The following is a 19,125-nucleotide window of genomic DNA, read 5'->3' as shown; positions in this document are numbered from 1 at the left end:
CAACCCTCCCTTCCAAACACTTTGCGTAGAAATTGTATGACTAAAGCAGAAGTAACACTATTTACAAAACTAACCTCTGGCCACTTTGACATATAGTCCATAAGGACACTCGCAAATTTGGATTTCTCACCCAAAATATTTACAGGGCCTGCTATGTCTAAAGCCAAACCCATGGAACTAAAGGATAATCCACCGGTTTAACAGGGGAAGGTTGAGTCACCTGGGATTTACTACTTATGACACAAGATCAACAGTCTCGCACAAAACGTTTCACTGCCTTGTCCACTCAAGGCCACCAAAAATCCTCACACACTCTACGCTTCATTGCTCTTATACCGATAGGACCCTCTTGAGCTAGTTCCAGAATTTTCAGTCTCACATTAGTAGGCGTAACTAACTGTCCTTACCTCCGTAGTAGACCATCATCACATGTCGATTCAGGGGCCACATGCCCATACAAAGTGAATTTCCCATCCAGAGATTTTGAATTAGGCCAACCTTGAGTGACCCATGACATAACTTTGCAAAGAACAGGATCCTTGTGTAACTCCTCTCCCCATTCATCCTCACCCACTGCCCCACATAACACACTGTTGATAGAATTGGCCAAATACACTACTTCTTCATCATCATCCACCTCCTTATTGTCTGAAACATTTATGGGCATTCTGGACAAAAAGTCAGCAATGATGTTATACTTGCCTGGAACATGCTCAATTTTATAATGACATTCTTGTGAGCAATGTTTCCATTTGGCAATCCAGGCAGTTGCTTTGTCCCACCCCTTTAGTGCTAAACAACTCAATCAACGGCTTATGATCAGTTCTCAACAGGAAAGAAACACCCCATACGTAGGTGCGGAAGTGCTTAGCATCCCACCGCAGTGCCAGGGCCTCATTCTCAATCATTGAGTATGTTTGTTCCGCACCCCTAAGTGCTCTGGAAGCAAATGCCACAACATCCTCTCTCCAGTCACATCTCATCTGCATGAGAACCGCACTGAATCCACAGTTACTAGCATTAGTAACTATGATACTACTGTCTCTTGGGTCCAATAACTTAAGGGGACCTTTCGATACAATGTGGGGATGCACTTTATCAAAAGCAACTTGCCACTCATCATCCTACCCAAACGAGATTCCTTTCTTCAATAGGTTCCTCAGGGGACTGGTTTTGTCCACAAAACCGGGAATCCATTTTGAGTAATACCCAGCTAACCCCAGGAAGGACCTCAGCTGATCTTTATTGGTGGAAACAGAAGATTCCTCTATGGCCTTAAGTAACTTGAATTTGGAGCTGATGCCATCTTTGGATATGTGGTGACCTAAGTAATCTACACGTGCTGCTCAAATTTGCATTTGTCTCCCCTCAAAGTCACTCCCCTGTTTTGTAAAACACTCAAAACTTTGTCCAATCGTACATTATGCTGTTGGGTACTTTGACCAAAAATCAGTATATCGTCCTGAAAATGTCGCAGACCCTCACAATCTTTAAATATCTCCTTCATCAGCCTTTAAAAAGCCAGATGAAGCAGATGCAATTCTGAAGGGAATATGTTCGATACGATAGGCAGCCTTAGGAGTCACAAACGTGGTCAAATGCCTAGATTCCTTAAAAAAAACTACCTGGTGATATGCTGCACACATATCTAAGGTGGTAAAAATTGTAGCGCCCTCCAAAGTACTCAACATCTCACTGATGTTGGAAAGGGGTTCCCTGTCACACCAAATATTTTGATTGAGATCACAAACACAAAGGCACAACATCTTGTCATTTTTACATGCTAAAACCACAGGTGCAAGCCATTCCGAGCTCTCAATAGGCTTTATGACATTCAAGTTGTGCAATTTATGCCACTCCATGCACAATTAATTTCTCAAAGATAACGGTACTCTCCGTACTGTACGCGCAACAGGTATGGTACCAGTTTTCAGTAGGATTCTGTGCCTGAACCCAACCAGTTTAACTAATTGTCCCATAAACACCTTGTAGCATTTATCAATTCAAACACAAGCAGATGACACATTCATATATATAGGCAACAATTTGGACCTAGAAATCCCACAATCTGGGTGATTAGGATTCAAAATGATGTCCAACTCTCATTGATCATGCCACTCTACGTTTGAACCTTCCTTTGCTACGAATACCACACCACTTTCAGATTTACCCTCAAATGCTAACAGACAATTAAATTGACCTTCAACTTCTATTCTTTTCCTCCATAAGCACACATCTTGATTTTGAAAGGTTGGAGATCTGGGGTTTAAACTTTGAGAAAACTTCAGGGCCAGTCAATGTGAAAAGTGACCCTGAATCTGCCAGTAGGCACAACTTCACACCATTAATCATTACATTACACAATTGCGGTTTCCTACATTCTGATTCCAATACACCCACCACCTCCTAATGTGCTTCGTTGAACTCCTTATCCTCATCATCATTCTCACAAGTAGACTTTCAACATGAGATATTACAGGCTTGCACTCGCTTCTGTAAACCTGTGCAAAATACCCCTTACAATTACACTTGTAACATGTGACACACAATGCCGGGCAATTTAAGTGCATGTGACTAGCTCATCTAAAACATACAGTAATATCACCACTTCTATTCCGTTTGCTATCCAAAGAGCTATACTTCTTTCCCTCTTTACATACTTAATTCACTACTATAGAGGTACTTATATTACCATGGCTTGACAACTCCCTAAAGTAAGCACCATAATTCTCTACAGCTCTAGTTATGTCGATTGCCACCTCAAGCCTAGGATCATCAGAAGACAACAACTTTTCCTGAATCTTTTTGATATGGGTTTTTTCTATTACCTGATCACAAATCATCTCGTCTTTGATGTAACTGTAGTTACAAGTAATTGCCAGTTGACGTAAAGCTGACACAAAATCATCAACAGATTCTCCTTGTTGCTGTGTTCTTTGTAGGAATTTGTGTCTTTCCAACACAACATTCCAGAGAAAATCTTGTATCCAGGGTCTTAATCACAGAAGCATACTCGTCAAATATGTCCACTGCTCCCATCTCACCAGATGCCTCTTCCTGGTGTACTTGTACCTTGACTTTTTATAGTTTCAATGTTTTCAAAATGGATTCACCCTCTGGGCCCAAAATGTATTCAAGTAATGCCTTTTTCTTTATATTGGGGAATGTTCACCATCAATGGCATCCAAATATGCCTTGAATGCCTCTTTCTACTTAATCCAACACAAATGGAGGGTGCCCGGCGTAAAAAAAAATGCAGGTAGGGCTGCAATGCCCTCCATTCTGAAAAGTATCATGGGTAATATAATGGTTACTATTAGCATCCTGCCAAGAAAGCTTGAAGTTTCACCTTTCACTTTCCAGATGCTGTAACATTGCCACAGCAAGGATACTCAACAGTGTAAATACAATGCCAGCAATTACTATTGATAATCCTAAAAATTGTTAAAACTATGCCAAGAGTGGTCAGCAAGTGTTGTCTTAAAAGTGAGCCCAAAATTGGATTAACATGCAGGTCCACTGGAAATACGATGCATACTGAAAACATATTGCCCAAACAAAGATGACAGCCGGAAGATTCAGCCGGCTGGGACATGGAGGCCTACCTCAAATGCAGTAATGAGTGGCAACAAGGAACTGGCAGCTGGTACCATAGTCAGTGTACATTCATGATTAGTGTACAATGTGATGCTGGTGCGACTCCGCCCACCATCGTTGAGAACCTCAGAAGCAGAAAAGATCTCTGATGGCCGTTTCGTCTGCAGCTGATTAAAGAAGGCATCATACTACGTGGCAAGCTGGTGGCAGGCGCTGGGTGCAACTCTTGCTCTTTGCCGGAGAAAGAAGGAGTCCGGTACGAGAAGTAGGTTGGTAATTTTTATTTCAGTAAGCTTCCACCAGCACATCTCACCGGTCGACCACAACCGCCTGTCCTAGAATTTCCAACCACCAGCATTCCATGCTGTCACCTGGACGTAGCTCAAGTGCCATGCCAACACAACAAACCTGCTTATTGGTACACAATTCAAGTAAAGCTTGGGGTTGTAATATGTCCCATCAATAAAAAAGACATAGAGTAGGAGAATGCCCCCCTCAGAATGGTTTGAGTGCAACTACATTACCCACAACCAGAAAATCCAAGGATCACAATATGTCCCAGTAGAAACGGTTTAATATCAACATCACACCCACCACCAGACATTTCAAGTAAAGATTTGGGTCAAAACACACACCCATAAAAAATGGTCTGAGCTCAAAAACATGCTCACCACCAGAAAACCCAAATACAGCTTCAAATTCAAGCAAGAATAGTTTGAGATGCAAACAATCAGTAATCCCAACACCATCAAATGCATGTACCGGAAAATTCTGTAAGAAGTAACCATACGTATGAACTGCACAAGGAGTAACACTAACCCTTACTACAGACTAACCCACGTGCATCACACTAGACTTAACTCCATAGTAATCAAAGATAAGAATTAAACACAGTAAAAGCAGCAAAAAATACGCTAAATTCCCCAAATATTCAAAATTCTGAAATTTCCATAGATTGCACAAATTCCACAAGACACAAATACCTATATGCCGGCAATAAAAAACTTGCATAGAACATACATAATTACTTGTTAAAAATCCTGTAAGACAGCATAGTATTGCACAAGCCAAATAAAGCACTAACACCGGTACTCAAACCTAGTACCCGAGTACCCTCCTGCTGGGAAGAAAAAGGGTCACCAAACCATCTTCATCACCAGTGACATAACATAAGAATGAAGGTAGGCAGAGATGATGATGAAACAAGATAAAGGTGTATTCTTCTGATTAAAGTAGGCATCTTAGGTTACATAAATAGTAGGTTACAAGGTAGTAGAGAAGCAGCCCCACTGGGAGCAGCATCCCAGATGCTCAGCCCTGACACTCCAATTGCCATTCAATCATCCAGGCACACATGAACATTCATGACATCACTGACACTTTGGCTGAGCTGCTGGGCACGGAATAGCAATGAAGAAATACACATCAACAAGAACAGGTTACCACACATAGTAATACTGCATATGAAATTTAAGGAAAAAATGTATAAATTGTATCTAACTGATAAGCTTTACAGTAATGGTTCTAAGAGAAGGTTGCATCCCTCTGACAGATATGATTGTGCGACCGTTCCATGCTGAAGCATCCTTTCATACAGAGAGTGCTCTTCAGCTTCATAGTTTGATGCATGATAATTAACTTGCCATATTAGATCATGCATGTCATATATGTTTTGCTACTTCAAGGATGCTTAGGTTACAGCTGTCAAAACTACACTGATACTTCAAGCTATTGAGACTGAAAATCCAGTTGACCAGTTACAAATAGTTTCTACTGAACCCAATTTTGCTGTAGTATTTTAATCATAACGCCTTGTTTTTCGGTGCTCAGTGCCACGCTTTCGTCATTTGTAAGCACTGTAAGTAAGAGGTGGTATTATTACTCAATTTAGTGGTGCTGAATTTTTGAACTCCAAAGGATGGATTGAAGAGTTGGCCTTCATAGACTTCGAATTTGTAACCTGCATCACCACGCTTCAGCAATGAATACTGAGCTCACTTAGCCATCTAACCTGTTGGATATTGGAGTAGACTGTTCCAGAACAAAACATGGACAATCTTTGTATCGAGCAAGGATACTAAAAGACTTCAATACCATCAACTGGGACAGCAATTAGTGGCGAGAAAATACAATTAGACTACACATCCTACCATTTCATTAAATGTTCAAAGCTCCTTGTTTGGTTGAAACTAATTGTAACTGGTCAACTGCAATTTCTACATGGGTAACCAGATACAGTTGTTTGAACAGTGTCTCAGGTGTAGCAGTATTCTTGTAGAAAGGGTGTGTCTGCTACTAAGAAATCATTTATTGTTCTCTCAATCTGCAGTTCAAGCAGCATTGTCGTGAGCTACGCTGTGATCTTTCAGCGTAGCAGATCCAAGACAAAAAAGGACAGTGACGAAATCCCAGTGATTGCATCCAACAAGGTGGAAAATGGGAAAGACCTGGAGGAGGTGGGAGAGAAGATCACACCAGTATTAAAATACACAGTGACCGAGCTGCAGGAGATGGTTGCCATGGCCCTGCAGGATGACCGATCCCTGCCGGTGGATCTCAGAACATTGCGCTTTGTGCAAGGTTAGTGCATAATGAAAGTTTTTTTTTTATCTGTGGCCTAAGTGGCATTTTTCTGTATTAATGACTCTTCCATTTCACGCTACTAATACCCTAAGGTATTCTTAAAATTAATATATTCTGTGGTTAATGAAATACAAATAAAACTCCAGAAGACGATTTTGTGGTGTGTAGATTTATTTGAGTAATTTTCTGAATACATTGGGCCCAAATCACAACTTTTTATGCACATCAGGTCAACTCAAGTAAGCTTTAGTTGGTAAACAAGTCATATGCCTGTTTAAATCTCAAGGTATGGGCCATAAAATCAATAGCTGCCAACATTTATGAAGGCATGTGGAACTTTATACCACTGAAAATACTCCATCGAGGAGGATTTTAGCGTGGCTCAGTTTGTGGTTAGATATAGGCACAAAGGATTAAGCAGATGCGGTCAACGGGACCCGTGACTTGACTTTATTGACTCTGGAGGCTAATAACGGGCAACCAAAAGGTGTACCTAGGGGGACCCAGATCTGAAGTTTAAGGGGTCTATAGGGATGAGAGGTCTGACAAACTCTGCCAAAAAATAAAATATTTACATGAGCCTCTGTCAGAAAGAAAATAGTGACTAAGATAGCAAAACTGTAGGATGGAGCATTGACCTTCATCCTTGTGAGAAATTGGGTTGTTGGTTGACTGGAAAATGAGCACAGTTCAAACAACAGCCACAATCCCTTGCAGGGTGAAGCACAAAAAGTAATGAAATTAACCTGTGCCTATCCCTCAGTAGCTTGGCACACAAAGCAGTCAGGCTTAACTTAGAGGCAATGTGTAACGTCTACATGCAGCACACAAAAAATATTGAAGTGAATACACAGCACATGAAAAATCTCTAACAAATTTAGAAAAATAGAGTAAATATTAATAAGAATTTGTAGTGATATCTAGCGCCTGAAAGATCAAAGTGCCAACTGCGGGAATCTGGTCGCATGAGAAGTAAAGGCTGACCGCGATGCAGCACAGTTAGGATACAAGGAGTGGATTAGGCCCAGTCAGCACTTAACTTCGGACTTAAAAAAATGTCTAAGAAGGTAGAATTTCAGTAGGGCAAGGTTGCAGGAGCGCCTGAAAAGAGAGCTTAGTCTTCAGATGGCCGTGGAGCAAAGCCATTGAGTAGATTTTACCTTCGAACTTAGTTGCCAACATGGAAATCTCCAGTGGGATTAGGCAGAGGGCTGCAGCAGAAGACAGTTCCATGAGGTCAGATATCCCTTTGGCGAAGGACTGCTAAAAGGATTTTCAGCTGCAGAGAAGAACGTGGTGGTAGAAGCTGCATAGTGAATCAGACGGACAATGCATTTCGGACAGATAGACGAACAGGTTAGTCCCGGTCTCCCCTTGGTTCTGAGAGCGCTTTTTTGCCAAATTTTGTCAGTCTTCGGTTTTGGAAATTTGTCCTTTGGGAATCTTTAGCACCACAACCAAGGGACCAGGATTAGTGGAACACCTCTTATGGGTTTAGAACAGATTCAAGCTGGGTCCAGGTGCTGGTTCAAGATGGTGGGAGTGTATAATGTCCTTGTGACTCTGAACAGGAGGCCAGCGATCTAGCCATTGGAGTCTCTTCTGGCAATCCTGGGTGCATGTGAAGACGCGGGGCTCAACAGCAGAGCTGGCCTCTGAGGGTTTAAGGCGGGCTCCAGGCAGCAAAGCAGTCCTTTCAGGTACAGCAGTCTGCAGCTGGTCACAGCAGCAGGCAGTCCTCTGAGGGTCCTTCTGCAGGTCCAGCAGTAAACTGAAGAGTGGGTCTGAATGTCCTATTTTTGTGACCTGGGGACCTTCTTCTGGAAGGTGGAAGAAACTACTGGAAAAGTTATTTGAAGTGTATGGAATTTCCAGACCCCCCCCCCCCCCTGCTCTGACTCCAAGCTAGCTGCAGTGACAGTACAGGGTTGTTAAGCCTTTTTCATGGAGAGAGGACACAGCCTATTCAGGTGTAAAAGGGGCTGTGCTCAGCTCCGCCCCTACCCGGCCAGTGGTGACCCATTAAGGCACACCTAATCCCTCTATTGTGTGATTGTCTAAAAGGAATTCACAAAGTCTAACTGTCAGCTACACCCAGTCATGTGACCCAAAACAGGCAGAAGGCATAAAGAGTGAAGGGCAGGAAAATGCAAATGTTATAAATGTGGCAATTTGAAATTTGTAGTGAACAATTTGACTTTTCCATTACACAGGGTTTAGCATCACAATTCCACAGGTGCCAAACATTACATATCTTATGAAGTGATATTTATTATAATAAAAGAGGAGTTTACGACGTGGCACGGGAGTTTAAAAGGCAAGTTCACATGACAGTGTGGCACCTCATTTAGGCTGCGATGGCACACCTGTGATAAGATTTTGAGTGCTACTTAGGTGGGTGCCACAGTAAGTGATATAGGCCCACTGGTAGCATTCAGCTTACAGGCCCTGTGTATATGCTTTATATACTTTTATGGTTATAATCAACCAAAATAAAGTTTTCTGAACTGAAATGGTATTTCACTTTACAAGGGACATACAAGTAAATTAAATTGACCAATTAGGTATATGCCAATCAAACCATGTTTAGAGGAGTGAGCATGAGCCCTTTAGCACTGGTTAGCAGTGCTAAAGTACAAAGTCTTAAAGCTAAAAAAAAAACAAATTCAACAAAAATAGAATCAGTGAAGGTAAAACATTTGGGGGTGACCCTGTAAAGAGGGCCAGGACCAACAATCCCTCTAAAAACGTTTATTCTTTTCCCCTGAGGAGACCTTTAGAAATCACCAGAGCTCTGTGTTTTTTCAAGAGCTCATGCATGCCATTTCTTTTATCATGTCTTTGAAGTTATGCAGATGTACAGTTCATAAAATCCATTAATATTACTGAAGCTGATTTGTAGCAAGCAGGATTTGAAGTGATATTCATTTAAATCAAATGTATATTAATATACCTTTACAATTTCTCTGACTATTTTATGTCAATCATGCAGAATTAAGGCTTTTCACGTATGCATTTATCATTCCCATTCAAAGTGTTATTCATTATTTTCTGCAGGCTTAATTTCTATTCAGACAAATTACGAATGCAGCTTAGTTACAAAGGGCCATAATAATCTTAACAAGTAATAATTAATTTCATACAATTTCCGTGAAGAGTAGAATACGTTATTTTTTTGAACTGCAAAACGGTACAGCAGGTTTGATCTCATACCACAAACTGTCTCCTGCTTTTCCTAAAAGAGATTGTCCACACATCTAAACTCTTCCTCCAGTGGCTGCAATTTTGGAATTTAAAATGCTTTCCCTACCATATTTTTATACTAATAAATGTTATCGATGTCTGAGGTATATTGTGTTTTTGTATGATTCTCGTTAGGGTGAAGTGAAATAAAGCAACTTTGGCTCATGAATCCTTATCACATTCTGAATATTACCCAAAGAGGGCCTGTCCCACTTGACCAGCAGTAGGTCACACGCTCTGATAAAGAATGGACAATACTACCGATGTTGCATTATGTAGGATTTTATGTAGCATTTTTTGTGTGGGTTTATCATTGCATTATGCAGGATGCTTTATGTAGTACAGCGTTCCAATAAGCTATGAAGCAGATGGTAAAATATGAAACTGACAGATTACAGAAATCTCATGACAATGCATCACATTGCTCACGAAACCTCCAAAGCAGATTTTAATATCTAGCAAATCATGCAGAGATGTGTCAGAATGTGCATTCTTTTTTATATTTGGCAAGCCAATATGGTTATTCCTATTTGCAGAGGGATATAAGTTAAAAAAGGAATATATTCTATCAAAAATGCCATAGTGTTACGTGGGGATTTCTTTGTATAGTGAATATTTGCCTGTGATGGTTAATCATTAGTTGCATATTAGAACCCGTTAACGTGGCTCCGGCTCAAGGAGGGAACAACCCAGGATTTTGCGGTGTATTGCACACTGTCTAGCAAAATATTTCATCTCTGGGAAGTCTGAACTGTAACAAAATAGGACAAAACCGGCCCTTGCAAACAGATCAGCCCCATCCCCTCCTCCCCACCAGGGGGGACCGGCTGAGTAGTTTGCCAGGGCTGGCTTTTGTTTCAAGTCTGGCTCTGCCGGTGCCACAGATGTTGAAGTACTCATCCCTGGAACAGGGTATAACCTCACGAAGACTAAAGCATGGACCAGTTGCTGCAGTGAAAAAAGAGACCCTCAGCCTTCCCGGAAAACTTGAAAAACTTCTGCATATATACTGGCTTCTGGTAAGAGAACACCAATTCGGCTTTAGACCGTGACACAGCAATGAAGCAGAAATCCTCCAACTTTTAGATGCTGTTTTTTCAAGTTATTGGCAGATGACATGTTTATTTGTTTTTCCTTCTTCATCTGCAATTGTTGTCTGACACAGTTAGGCTACACAGCACTACTTATTGTGATGAAAAGATGCATAGCATCTAATGGAAATGTCCAAAAAGGTCAACCATATTCCTCTAAAAACACACAAAAATTTCTAATAATGAAAGTCTCAAAATCACCCAAGATACATAAGGAATACGCAGTTCCAATATGCTGCCTACATTGCCCCATGCTATACCTTTTATACATCGAAATCCTAGGAAAACTAAGGGGCATATTTATGAACAAATGACACAGTGCCACACTGCACGCAATTCAGCAGCACAGCGCCATTTAAAAAATGCAGGGATGTGCCGTATTCACAAAAATATGCTGCACCCCTATGTTTTCCCTTGAGCGGGCCCTAAAAAAGCTGCATAGTGGCAACGGAGACACCCTTGCATCTTGCGTTGTAGGGATGATTGCTTATGTGCAGAAAGGGATACCAGAAGGCTGCAAACACAGATAGAGCAAAAAACAAGGAGAAATAAAAGTATTTCTCCTCCGCGCGACTCTGATGCCTGCTTTTTAAAGGCGTTACTTTTGGGTGCTGCCTCAGATTTACCGATCCTTGTAAATCTGAGGCAGCGTCACAAAGCAATGGGGTCTGCAGTGAATTGCCCATAGCAACACCCATTGCACGCCCTTTCACATGAAGTTATGCATGAAAAGGGGCCATATTTACAAAACAAGGAAAAGCAACGGAGGGTGGCTTTGCTTGGCCTTGTAAATATGGCCCAGCATACAGTGCCACCGGAGCTTCTAAAAAGGGACACTCCGGTGGCGCTGGGTGCTTGTAAATAGGTCCTAAATTTGCATTCAGCTCGATTACTAAGGATTTTGTGGGCCCACTCAGTTCATATTTTGGGGGTTCTAATTTGTAAGAAATTTGAATGTATCACCCATTTTCAAGTATTTTGAGCTCTCATGATGCCAAACAATGTCAATTTTATGTTACACTTTCACAAACAGACACACAAGAACAGCCAAAAGCTTAAGGTGGTGTCCTCTAGCTAAATAGTACCAAAAGAAAGTTTGAGGAATTACTGATAAAACCATTTTCTTTTGTGTTTGAATTTAGATTTCTTTGAGATGCAATAACAATATTTTATGTAGAACTCAGTATATAGCCATCCTTTTACCCCCAGGGTATAAAGTGCACTGTAAGGGTGACTTGGTGGATATTTAGTGAACTAGCGCGTAATATTAAAATATGACATATGCACATAGTACTTGAAGCCATGAAATCCGAAATAAAACCCTTTGGGGAGAGGATGTGGTCTCACGGCTAGACTGCCGATCTTGGAGCAGGGAAACCAAAGTTCGATCCTCGGGGTCGACTCCACATCCTGTGATTCTGGGCAAATCATTTAATCTCCCCGTACTCTGGTAAAAGCGCAATAATACCTTCGGGTCGAGTTTGCGCTACATAAATCTGCCAAAAAAAAGCCCCACTAAAAATTCCCATTCTCGCTCCAACAACGAAAAGCAATGCACTCCTCTTAGGAGCATTACATCCGGTGAGATTACATTTTTTTGCCTCCTTAGTTTTCTTCCGCTGCCATAAATGTCCTTTCCTCTGCTGGGGAGGCAGCATATCATGAACTTCATTTAGGGGTTTCAAAGACCAGGAGGAGAAAACATCTGCAATGTGCACTGTACACTTTCAGCAGCTCCTGCTGCGACCCGAGGCATTACACTCTTAGCTCTCTGAAAAAAACACAACTGTGCTATGTAATCTCCAGACGAAAATGAAAAAAATGAAATATCAAAAATAGACACTTTTAAACTAGATGTTGCAGATTTTCATTATTGACAACACATAGAAAATAATGTGTTTGAATAAACATCTCATGTCTGGGCTTTGAATTAGCGCTGTCATTATATCACTTCCTAAGAGGATCCCGTGTCAAAGATCATAATATGTCACTTTTTGTATTGTCATTTGGTGAAAGGGTGGTTATGTGATGTCACTTCTGCTACCCCAGGCATTTTTTGTGAATTGACGCCCATGCAGCATACAGGAGAATTAAGGAGAACAGTATAGTGAGAGAGATGAAGTAAACTTTCATGGGTTAGGTAAAAATGGAGAGATGATAGAGAGAAGTGCTGAAAGGAGATACTTAAGCTAAAGAGAGAAATGGGAGGTAGCCAAAAAGAGACGACTGCTATGAGATTATGCATGCAACGTGGCAGTCAGTGAGCAGTGATTGCCTCTGCTTATGAGCTGTGCTGTCTGCAGCACACAAATAATTTTGAATAAATTATAAATAAATGTATGCAGTGTACAAAGTGCAATCACATAAAACCGTGGCACAGCTAACTCAGCCGATAAGGGCCTATTAGTTACAAATTTCACACTTACGTTGGTGGCAATTGCAGCTCTTGTTGACCACATGAGTAAGGCAAAAGTCTGCTCTCTTATGAAAGGGTGTAATGAAAGATCAGTGTAAAATCCAGTGTTCAGGACATTTCGGGCTATTTGTACATATGTGGGTATTCACGACTTGAATGCTGTGCTGATATGGTTCACAGCAGAGTTACAGGACAGAAAGAGTAGTGCCATAGAGGGCAACGTCACAGACCAGATGCTAAAACATTTTCTGCCGGCAGGGTATTGCATGTTTTATTCTTGTGTTTTTAAACTAAACTCGGGCAATTAGTAGATTATGGCCTAGATGTATCAAGCCTTTTGCGAATCGCAAAGGCCGAAATTCGCATAATTTCGGCCTTTGCGAATTGCAAACGGTCTATTTCCATGTTTTGGCATACATCAAAAATTCGCAAAATAAGGAATAGCAAAAATTAGCGATTCCTTATTTTGCCATAGCATTTAAGGAATCGCAATTTTGCGATTCCTTAAATGCTATGTATGTAGCATTTTTTTATTGCGAATTTTGGTTAAGAAATCGTAAATTACCACCAACTTGAAGTTAATGGTAATTTGTGAATTCTTTAAAAAATGCACAATTTTGCATTTTTGAAGGTGGCATGTGACGCACACACATGCCCAAAGGGCATGTATGTGCGCCATATGCACACACATGTACATTTCAGGGGTGCAGCAGGGTGTCCTTGAGACACCCCTGCACCCTTGAAATTATTCTCATTTTGCGATTAGCAAATTGCGAATCGCAAATTGAGATTAATTTCACAATCATTCCTATGAGCCTCCTGGCCCATAGAAATGAATGGGAAATTATTCCTTAATTGCGAATTCGCAAATTGCCAATTCGCAAATAAGGAAGATTAAGAAATCGCTAAAAATTAGCGATTTTTAACATACATCCCATTTTGCGATTTCTAAATAGCGATTCCTTAAAAATCGCTATTTAGAAATCGCAAACGGGTATGTTGATACATCTAGGCCTAAATGTCAAACATTCTTCTGAAGTAATTGAAACAGGAAACACTTCTAGTGAGTTAAAAACCTAATTGATACATAACGTGGTTCTCCTTACTTTGCAGCAACAATGTTATTGAGAAGGCTGACTAGATAAAAGCAAAGGTTAAAGCAGTCATTCTGACATCACCATTACTAGATTTTCTGGCCTGCTTTGACTCTTTGTAAGGGGGCAATTCTAAATGTATATTTGACCTTTAAGTAGAGTTAGAACACTTTAGAGCAGATAATATACAAGTGACATGAAAGTCAAAAGTCACATTTGGACTTTGGACCTTAGACCATGCCTCTTGGGCTGTAAACGTAGGTCGGAATAGCTGCACATGCCCTGTGAGACTACTACAGTTCGCCACATGCATGTGTTGTGGCCTCTAACAATGGTGACAAATGATTAATGTCTAGTGGCATTTATGACCTTTAGGTAAGGACATATTAACATTGCTGAGAGATTATACAAGTGGCATGAATGTGAAAGGACACATATGGGCTTCAGTTTGACCTTTCACCATGTCTCAAAGATTGGAAATGGAGATCAGAATGGCTGTTGGTATAACTGAAACTGGTTCATGTGATAAGAAGCAGTTTCTTATATGTGGAACAGCCGACGTCTTATACTAGGTAAGTAATCCTGAAGTAGTGCATTGATGTTTAAAATATCTGTGTGGCAAATATAAAAGAGGCAGTGCTCCCAATTTTTTGATTAACCGCATGCGTGCTGCGGCGATTTTCGCTCTACGCGGCTTTTTTCTAAAAGCCGCGTTACATGACGAGCTCAGCTCATCATCAGCATGCGAGCGGCGCAACTGATGACGAGCTGAGCTCGTCATCAGCGCCGAAGGGGTTAACGTGTCCCTATTGTGAAGTGATTAAAGGTGGCAATATATTGTAAAGGATGCAGAAGCCTAGTCCCATTATAAATGCATGCTTAAACATAAAAGTTTAATTTTTCACAGGTTAGCTTTGAGAAGGCCTAGAAAATGATTGACACTCATGTGATATTGAGGTTTTTAATAAATATGAAGAGAGATACTTTTAATAAAAACTGTCCATCGCTTTCTTAAGCTTGCAAAGTTAGCAAACCAGTTCTACCAGGCTTCTCTTCTATCATTGAGTGTAATTATCTCTCACAGTCTGCTGATTAAGGTATGACATATCATGCTGCAAGAACAAAGGAAGGAAGGTGGGGTAGGTTAATTACAAATCATCCTCTCCTATTTCTTGGAATGTTAGGGGACGGTGATGACATGGGCAACAGAATAACATGTTCAAAGAAAAATCAGCTCTGCTGGGAGGTTCTACTTTTAAATTGGCCTTCTCCCAGCAGGGAGTTTCCTTTCATCGCACGCCCTGGAGGGTGTCCTAGGCTCAGAACCAGACTTAGGTGACTTTACCAGGTAGTTTCTTTATTTCAGGCAAGTGGAATGCAATGTTTAACAGGAAGGCAATGTGTGGCACAAAATCATGATGAGCAAGCTGAAGACTTAGAATGGAGATGGCTTTCTAAATCATTATTTATTTATTTAAGAGTTTTATTTAGCACTAGCCAGACCCGAAGGTATCGGAGCGCTTTACAACAATGTCACTCGCAGGGTACATTAATACTTTAGTATGTACAAAGACTCAAGAATCATCAAACAATACTGTTGTATTAAACATAATGTCACTTGTAAGATATATCACACTAGAATGTACAGTTACTCATGTTGCTTCACGTACTGTCATCGTAGAGAGCACAATTACTCCTGACGGGATGAGACCAGGGAGGGGGAAAAGAGGAGTTAGTCATTAAGAAAGTGAGGTAGATGTCCTGATTTCAAAGGAGTCTGTGTCCTATTGTGGGCAGGCTTCAGCGGTTAGGCTAAGGCTATCCACTCGGAAGAGATCGGTTGATGAGGAGGTCTTTGAGCTGTCTTTTGAATTCTAGCTAAGAGGGGTTGGCTCTGATATGGACTGGTATGGAGTTCCATATTTTGGGTGCATTTCCTGCGAAGGATCGAGATGCGCTTTTTTGTTTGCGAGTTTTCCGAGGGATGAGGAGTAGAATGTTGGTACTCCTTAGGCTTCTAATCTGACAGGTCTTCTGAAGTTTGGAGGCCAGGTAGGCGGGTTTCCCTGTGTGTAGCGCTTTGTGCATGAGGCAGGCAGTTTTGAGCATTAGCAATAGATTCCTCGTCTAATACCTAATCAACAATCTTGTATAAAGGGAAAGATGCTTACCAATTTATTTAAAACCAGCTATTCAATGTTAATCTCCTTGAGCATGATAGGGTTAGAACGATTTCTACATTCAGAAGAAGTACTTGTTTTGTTAGAAAAATTTGACATTTCTTGTTTTCAGGAAACTGCAATTATGGCATCTCTTACAATACTAGACTTTCAAGAGTTTAATACATGTGCCAAAAGCAAGGAGCTTCGCACTTCGAAACGCGTAGAGTTGTTTTGCTTAAAGACATAAAAAACCCTTGTAAACAGCTTGGGCCGCGGTGTGTTGTTTTGCTGTGAGAAACAGACAATGTTTTTCCTGGATATATACATATATATCCACCAATGAAGTTGCTTCAGACCGAGGCTCTTGATAACGGCAAGCCATCGGCACCAGCGTGGTAGCGAACCCCTAATATACATGCTAGCCAAATCAACAGCAACACTCCGTGACTCCTTTAGCGTGAAAACGTGATTACACCATGTGATTCAACAGTGAAGACAGACATGTACTCATATTAAAAAACATAATACTTTTTACAAAAGATTGATGCATTGCGCTCATATACACATTCGCGTAACCAAGTAAATATCTTTAAACATAACTGCAAAAAATATCGATTCAGCAAGTATAAAGTGCTCAAACTAAAATTCATTAACTCCATTCAGTGACAAATTACTAATTCACAGTAAATCGGGTCTGCAATTGCCACACGTTAGTTACGTCATAAACTCAATACATTTAATGTTGCAATGTTGTTTCTAGCCACTTTGTTCGGGTGAATAAAATTATGAATTGATACAAAGTAACTTTTGCAGATATTCGTGTTTAAAGAAATAAGCCCGTGTTTACGTGGTTGTGCGACCACTAATCATGATGCAGGCATAGCGTGAGCCTGTTTAACATGCCACCTCTAAATAAGAGACTATATATTGATGATGGTCAGTACATCACCGTCATCTCAGGCATATTCAAAATTGACAATCTTTATCAACATCATCCCTCACGGGGCTTCCTAGTCACTGTTTCACTAGTGTGTCGATCCAGGAGGGGGTTTCTATTTAGGTTGAGCGTGAGCCCACTCCCCGCCCTTATTTTTCATTGGCTTGTGTGTTTGTCCATTGCAAATGCTGGCTTCTGATTAATTATGAGGATTGTTAGTCCCTCTTTAGTACAGCCATGTCGTTGTTTGTAGCCTCCCATGGCTACTGGCCCCTTTACTTGTTTGTTACACCGGACATGTACTATTTCCTTCGTGCACACAGAGTGACACACAGCTTTGTGCGTGCCTTCTCCTTCCCCCAACCCGAATTCTATTCCCCAGCTTTGAGGTTCTTTGTGTGGGCGAACGGACCAAGTGTGCGAGGGTGCTGCACTTGGGAAGAACCGGCAAAACACTGCACAGAGAGGTGAAGAGTACAGGCACCCTTACAGTCATTAAAAAATGAAACTCAAAAAGTACAGATACAAGACCGAGTCACAGGCGGCGTGGCCTGGCTGACCTCGGGGAAAGGGCAGAGTGCCACATTCTATGCGGGTGACAAAGTAAGCAGAGGGTGCAAGGGTGGTGTGGTGCCGGGGTGATTTAGGCTCCCTGGAGGCATGGGTGGATTGTCACGGAACACATGTGAATACCTCAAATGGCGGGCGGGCTGTCGAGTAGTGGACGCCATTTCCTTTCAAAACACTGTCATAGTGGGTGCCGCAACAATAAAGGACATGCCTTTTATACCTGAAGCACACAACCCTAGTGATGCTGGGTGTTCCTCCTAAAAAACAGGAGGCTCCACACCAGAATAACCACACTAGAAGACACATTTAACCGTGCCCCTTTCGAGCGTTGGGGCCAGAGCCTCCACTTTGAAACTGGGGAACCGGGTTTGAGTCTTGGCGTTGGTTCAACATCCTACAGTTCTGGGAAAATTATTTGAAAACCCAGCGCCTGCCCAAGAAAAAAACTGAATGTGTCCTTGTGTAATGTAACCTGCTTTTGAATGCAAGAGTCCAACGCGAAATGTCTGAAAACTTACCAGTTTGTTCTCTACCATTGCTCCCAGTGGAAGCCATTTTGTGGAGGCAGTGTTGAACTATGTGCTCTAATTAAGCGCCAAGAGACCTTTAGGTGTGTGCTGCAATGTACAAAGAGAAATAAATGAAAGAAAATTAATAAATACTAAAGGTGCGAGATGCATATTCACCAGCGGTGTACCCTAGGTAATCAGTGCATATTATTAAATTCAAAGAGCCTCGAGGACTCCAATTTTCTAGTTCCAAATGGTTTACAACAGACCCAGCTACGACAGGTGTGACTTTGACAGTTACGAAATACTGTAATTAGTGGTTGATTCAATTTGTACATTGGATCTGCTTTTAATGCTCAATGATGTTAGTGACCCGGTGGCAGTGGGTTCGCGTCTGCTGTTGCTGTGCGCGAAGGCCCTCTTCATTTCGCCACTTTGAGTAAAAAAAGCAGCATTTTTTAAACTGGTTGTTTTAAACTTGTACTTTGCACTTACTTTTTATTCCGTTGGTCCCTGCTCCCCGAGTCCCGATCCGGCACAGCTGAGTGCCGCTTGAACCGGCGGGCTGACGGGGTAGCGGGTGCCATCTTGGACCGGGGCACAGAGGCTGCAGTCCTCGCGCTCCTCCCCTATTTAAAGACCTCCCCATGCGCGTGCGCAGCAGGCACGCCGGCGGCGCACCAAAGGCAAGCCCGTCTGCGCCCGTCCGCGGCCGTCCGGGGTTAGGGGCACCCCACTATGACCATTTTTTAACTTATTCGTCAGCCCAGATCCGATCCTTACAAGGTTCGTGGCCACTGGCAGGTTCCACCATTGCCAACATTTCCAAACTCGGCCGTAGGCTGATTTCTCCCACTCCCTCTCTCACTCCCTGCACTTTGCCCTCACCCCCTCCCCCCCTTATTTTACCAGAGCCGCCTCCC

The 19,125-nt window shown here is 41.7% G+C and overlaps 1 protein-coding gene across 1 annotated transcript in view; it reads left to right on the top strand.

Annotated features, from left to right (window-relative positions):
* Positions 1-19,125, top strand: part of IMPG1 (interphotoreceptor matrix proteoglycan 1) — a 1,759,499-nt gene that overhangs the window by 1,049,734 nt on the left and 690,640 nt on the right. Inside the window, exon 10 of the mRNA XM_078648092.1 lies at positions 5,927-6,177. Coding sequence (XP_078504218.1) covers positions 5,927-6,177 — 251 coding nt within the window. The remainder of the gene's footprint in view (positions 1-5,926; positions 6,178-19,125) is intronic.

Source organism: Lissotriton helveticus, chromosome 6 (genome assembly GCF_964261635.1).
Source record: "Lissotriton helveticus chromosome 6, aLisHel1.1, whole genome shotgun sequence".
NCBI classification, from domain to species: Eukaryota; Metazoa; Chordata; class Amphibia; order Caudata; family Salamandridae; genus Lissotriton; species Lissotriton helveticus.
Note: the sequence above shows the minus strand (reverse complement) of the source record. Positions and strands in the feature narration are given on the sequence as shown.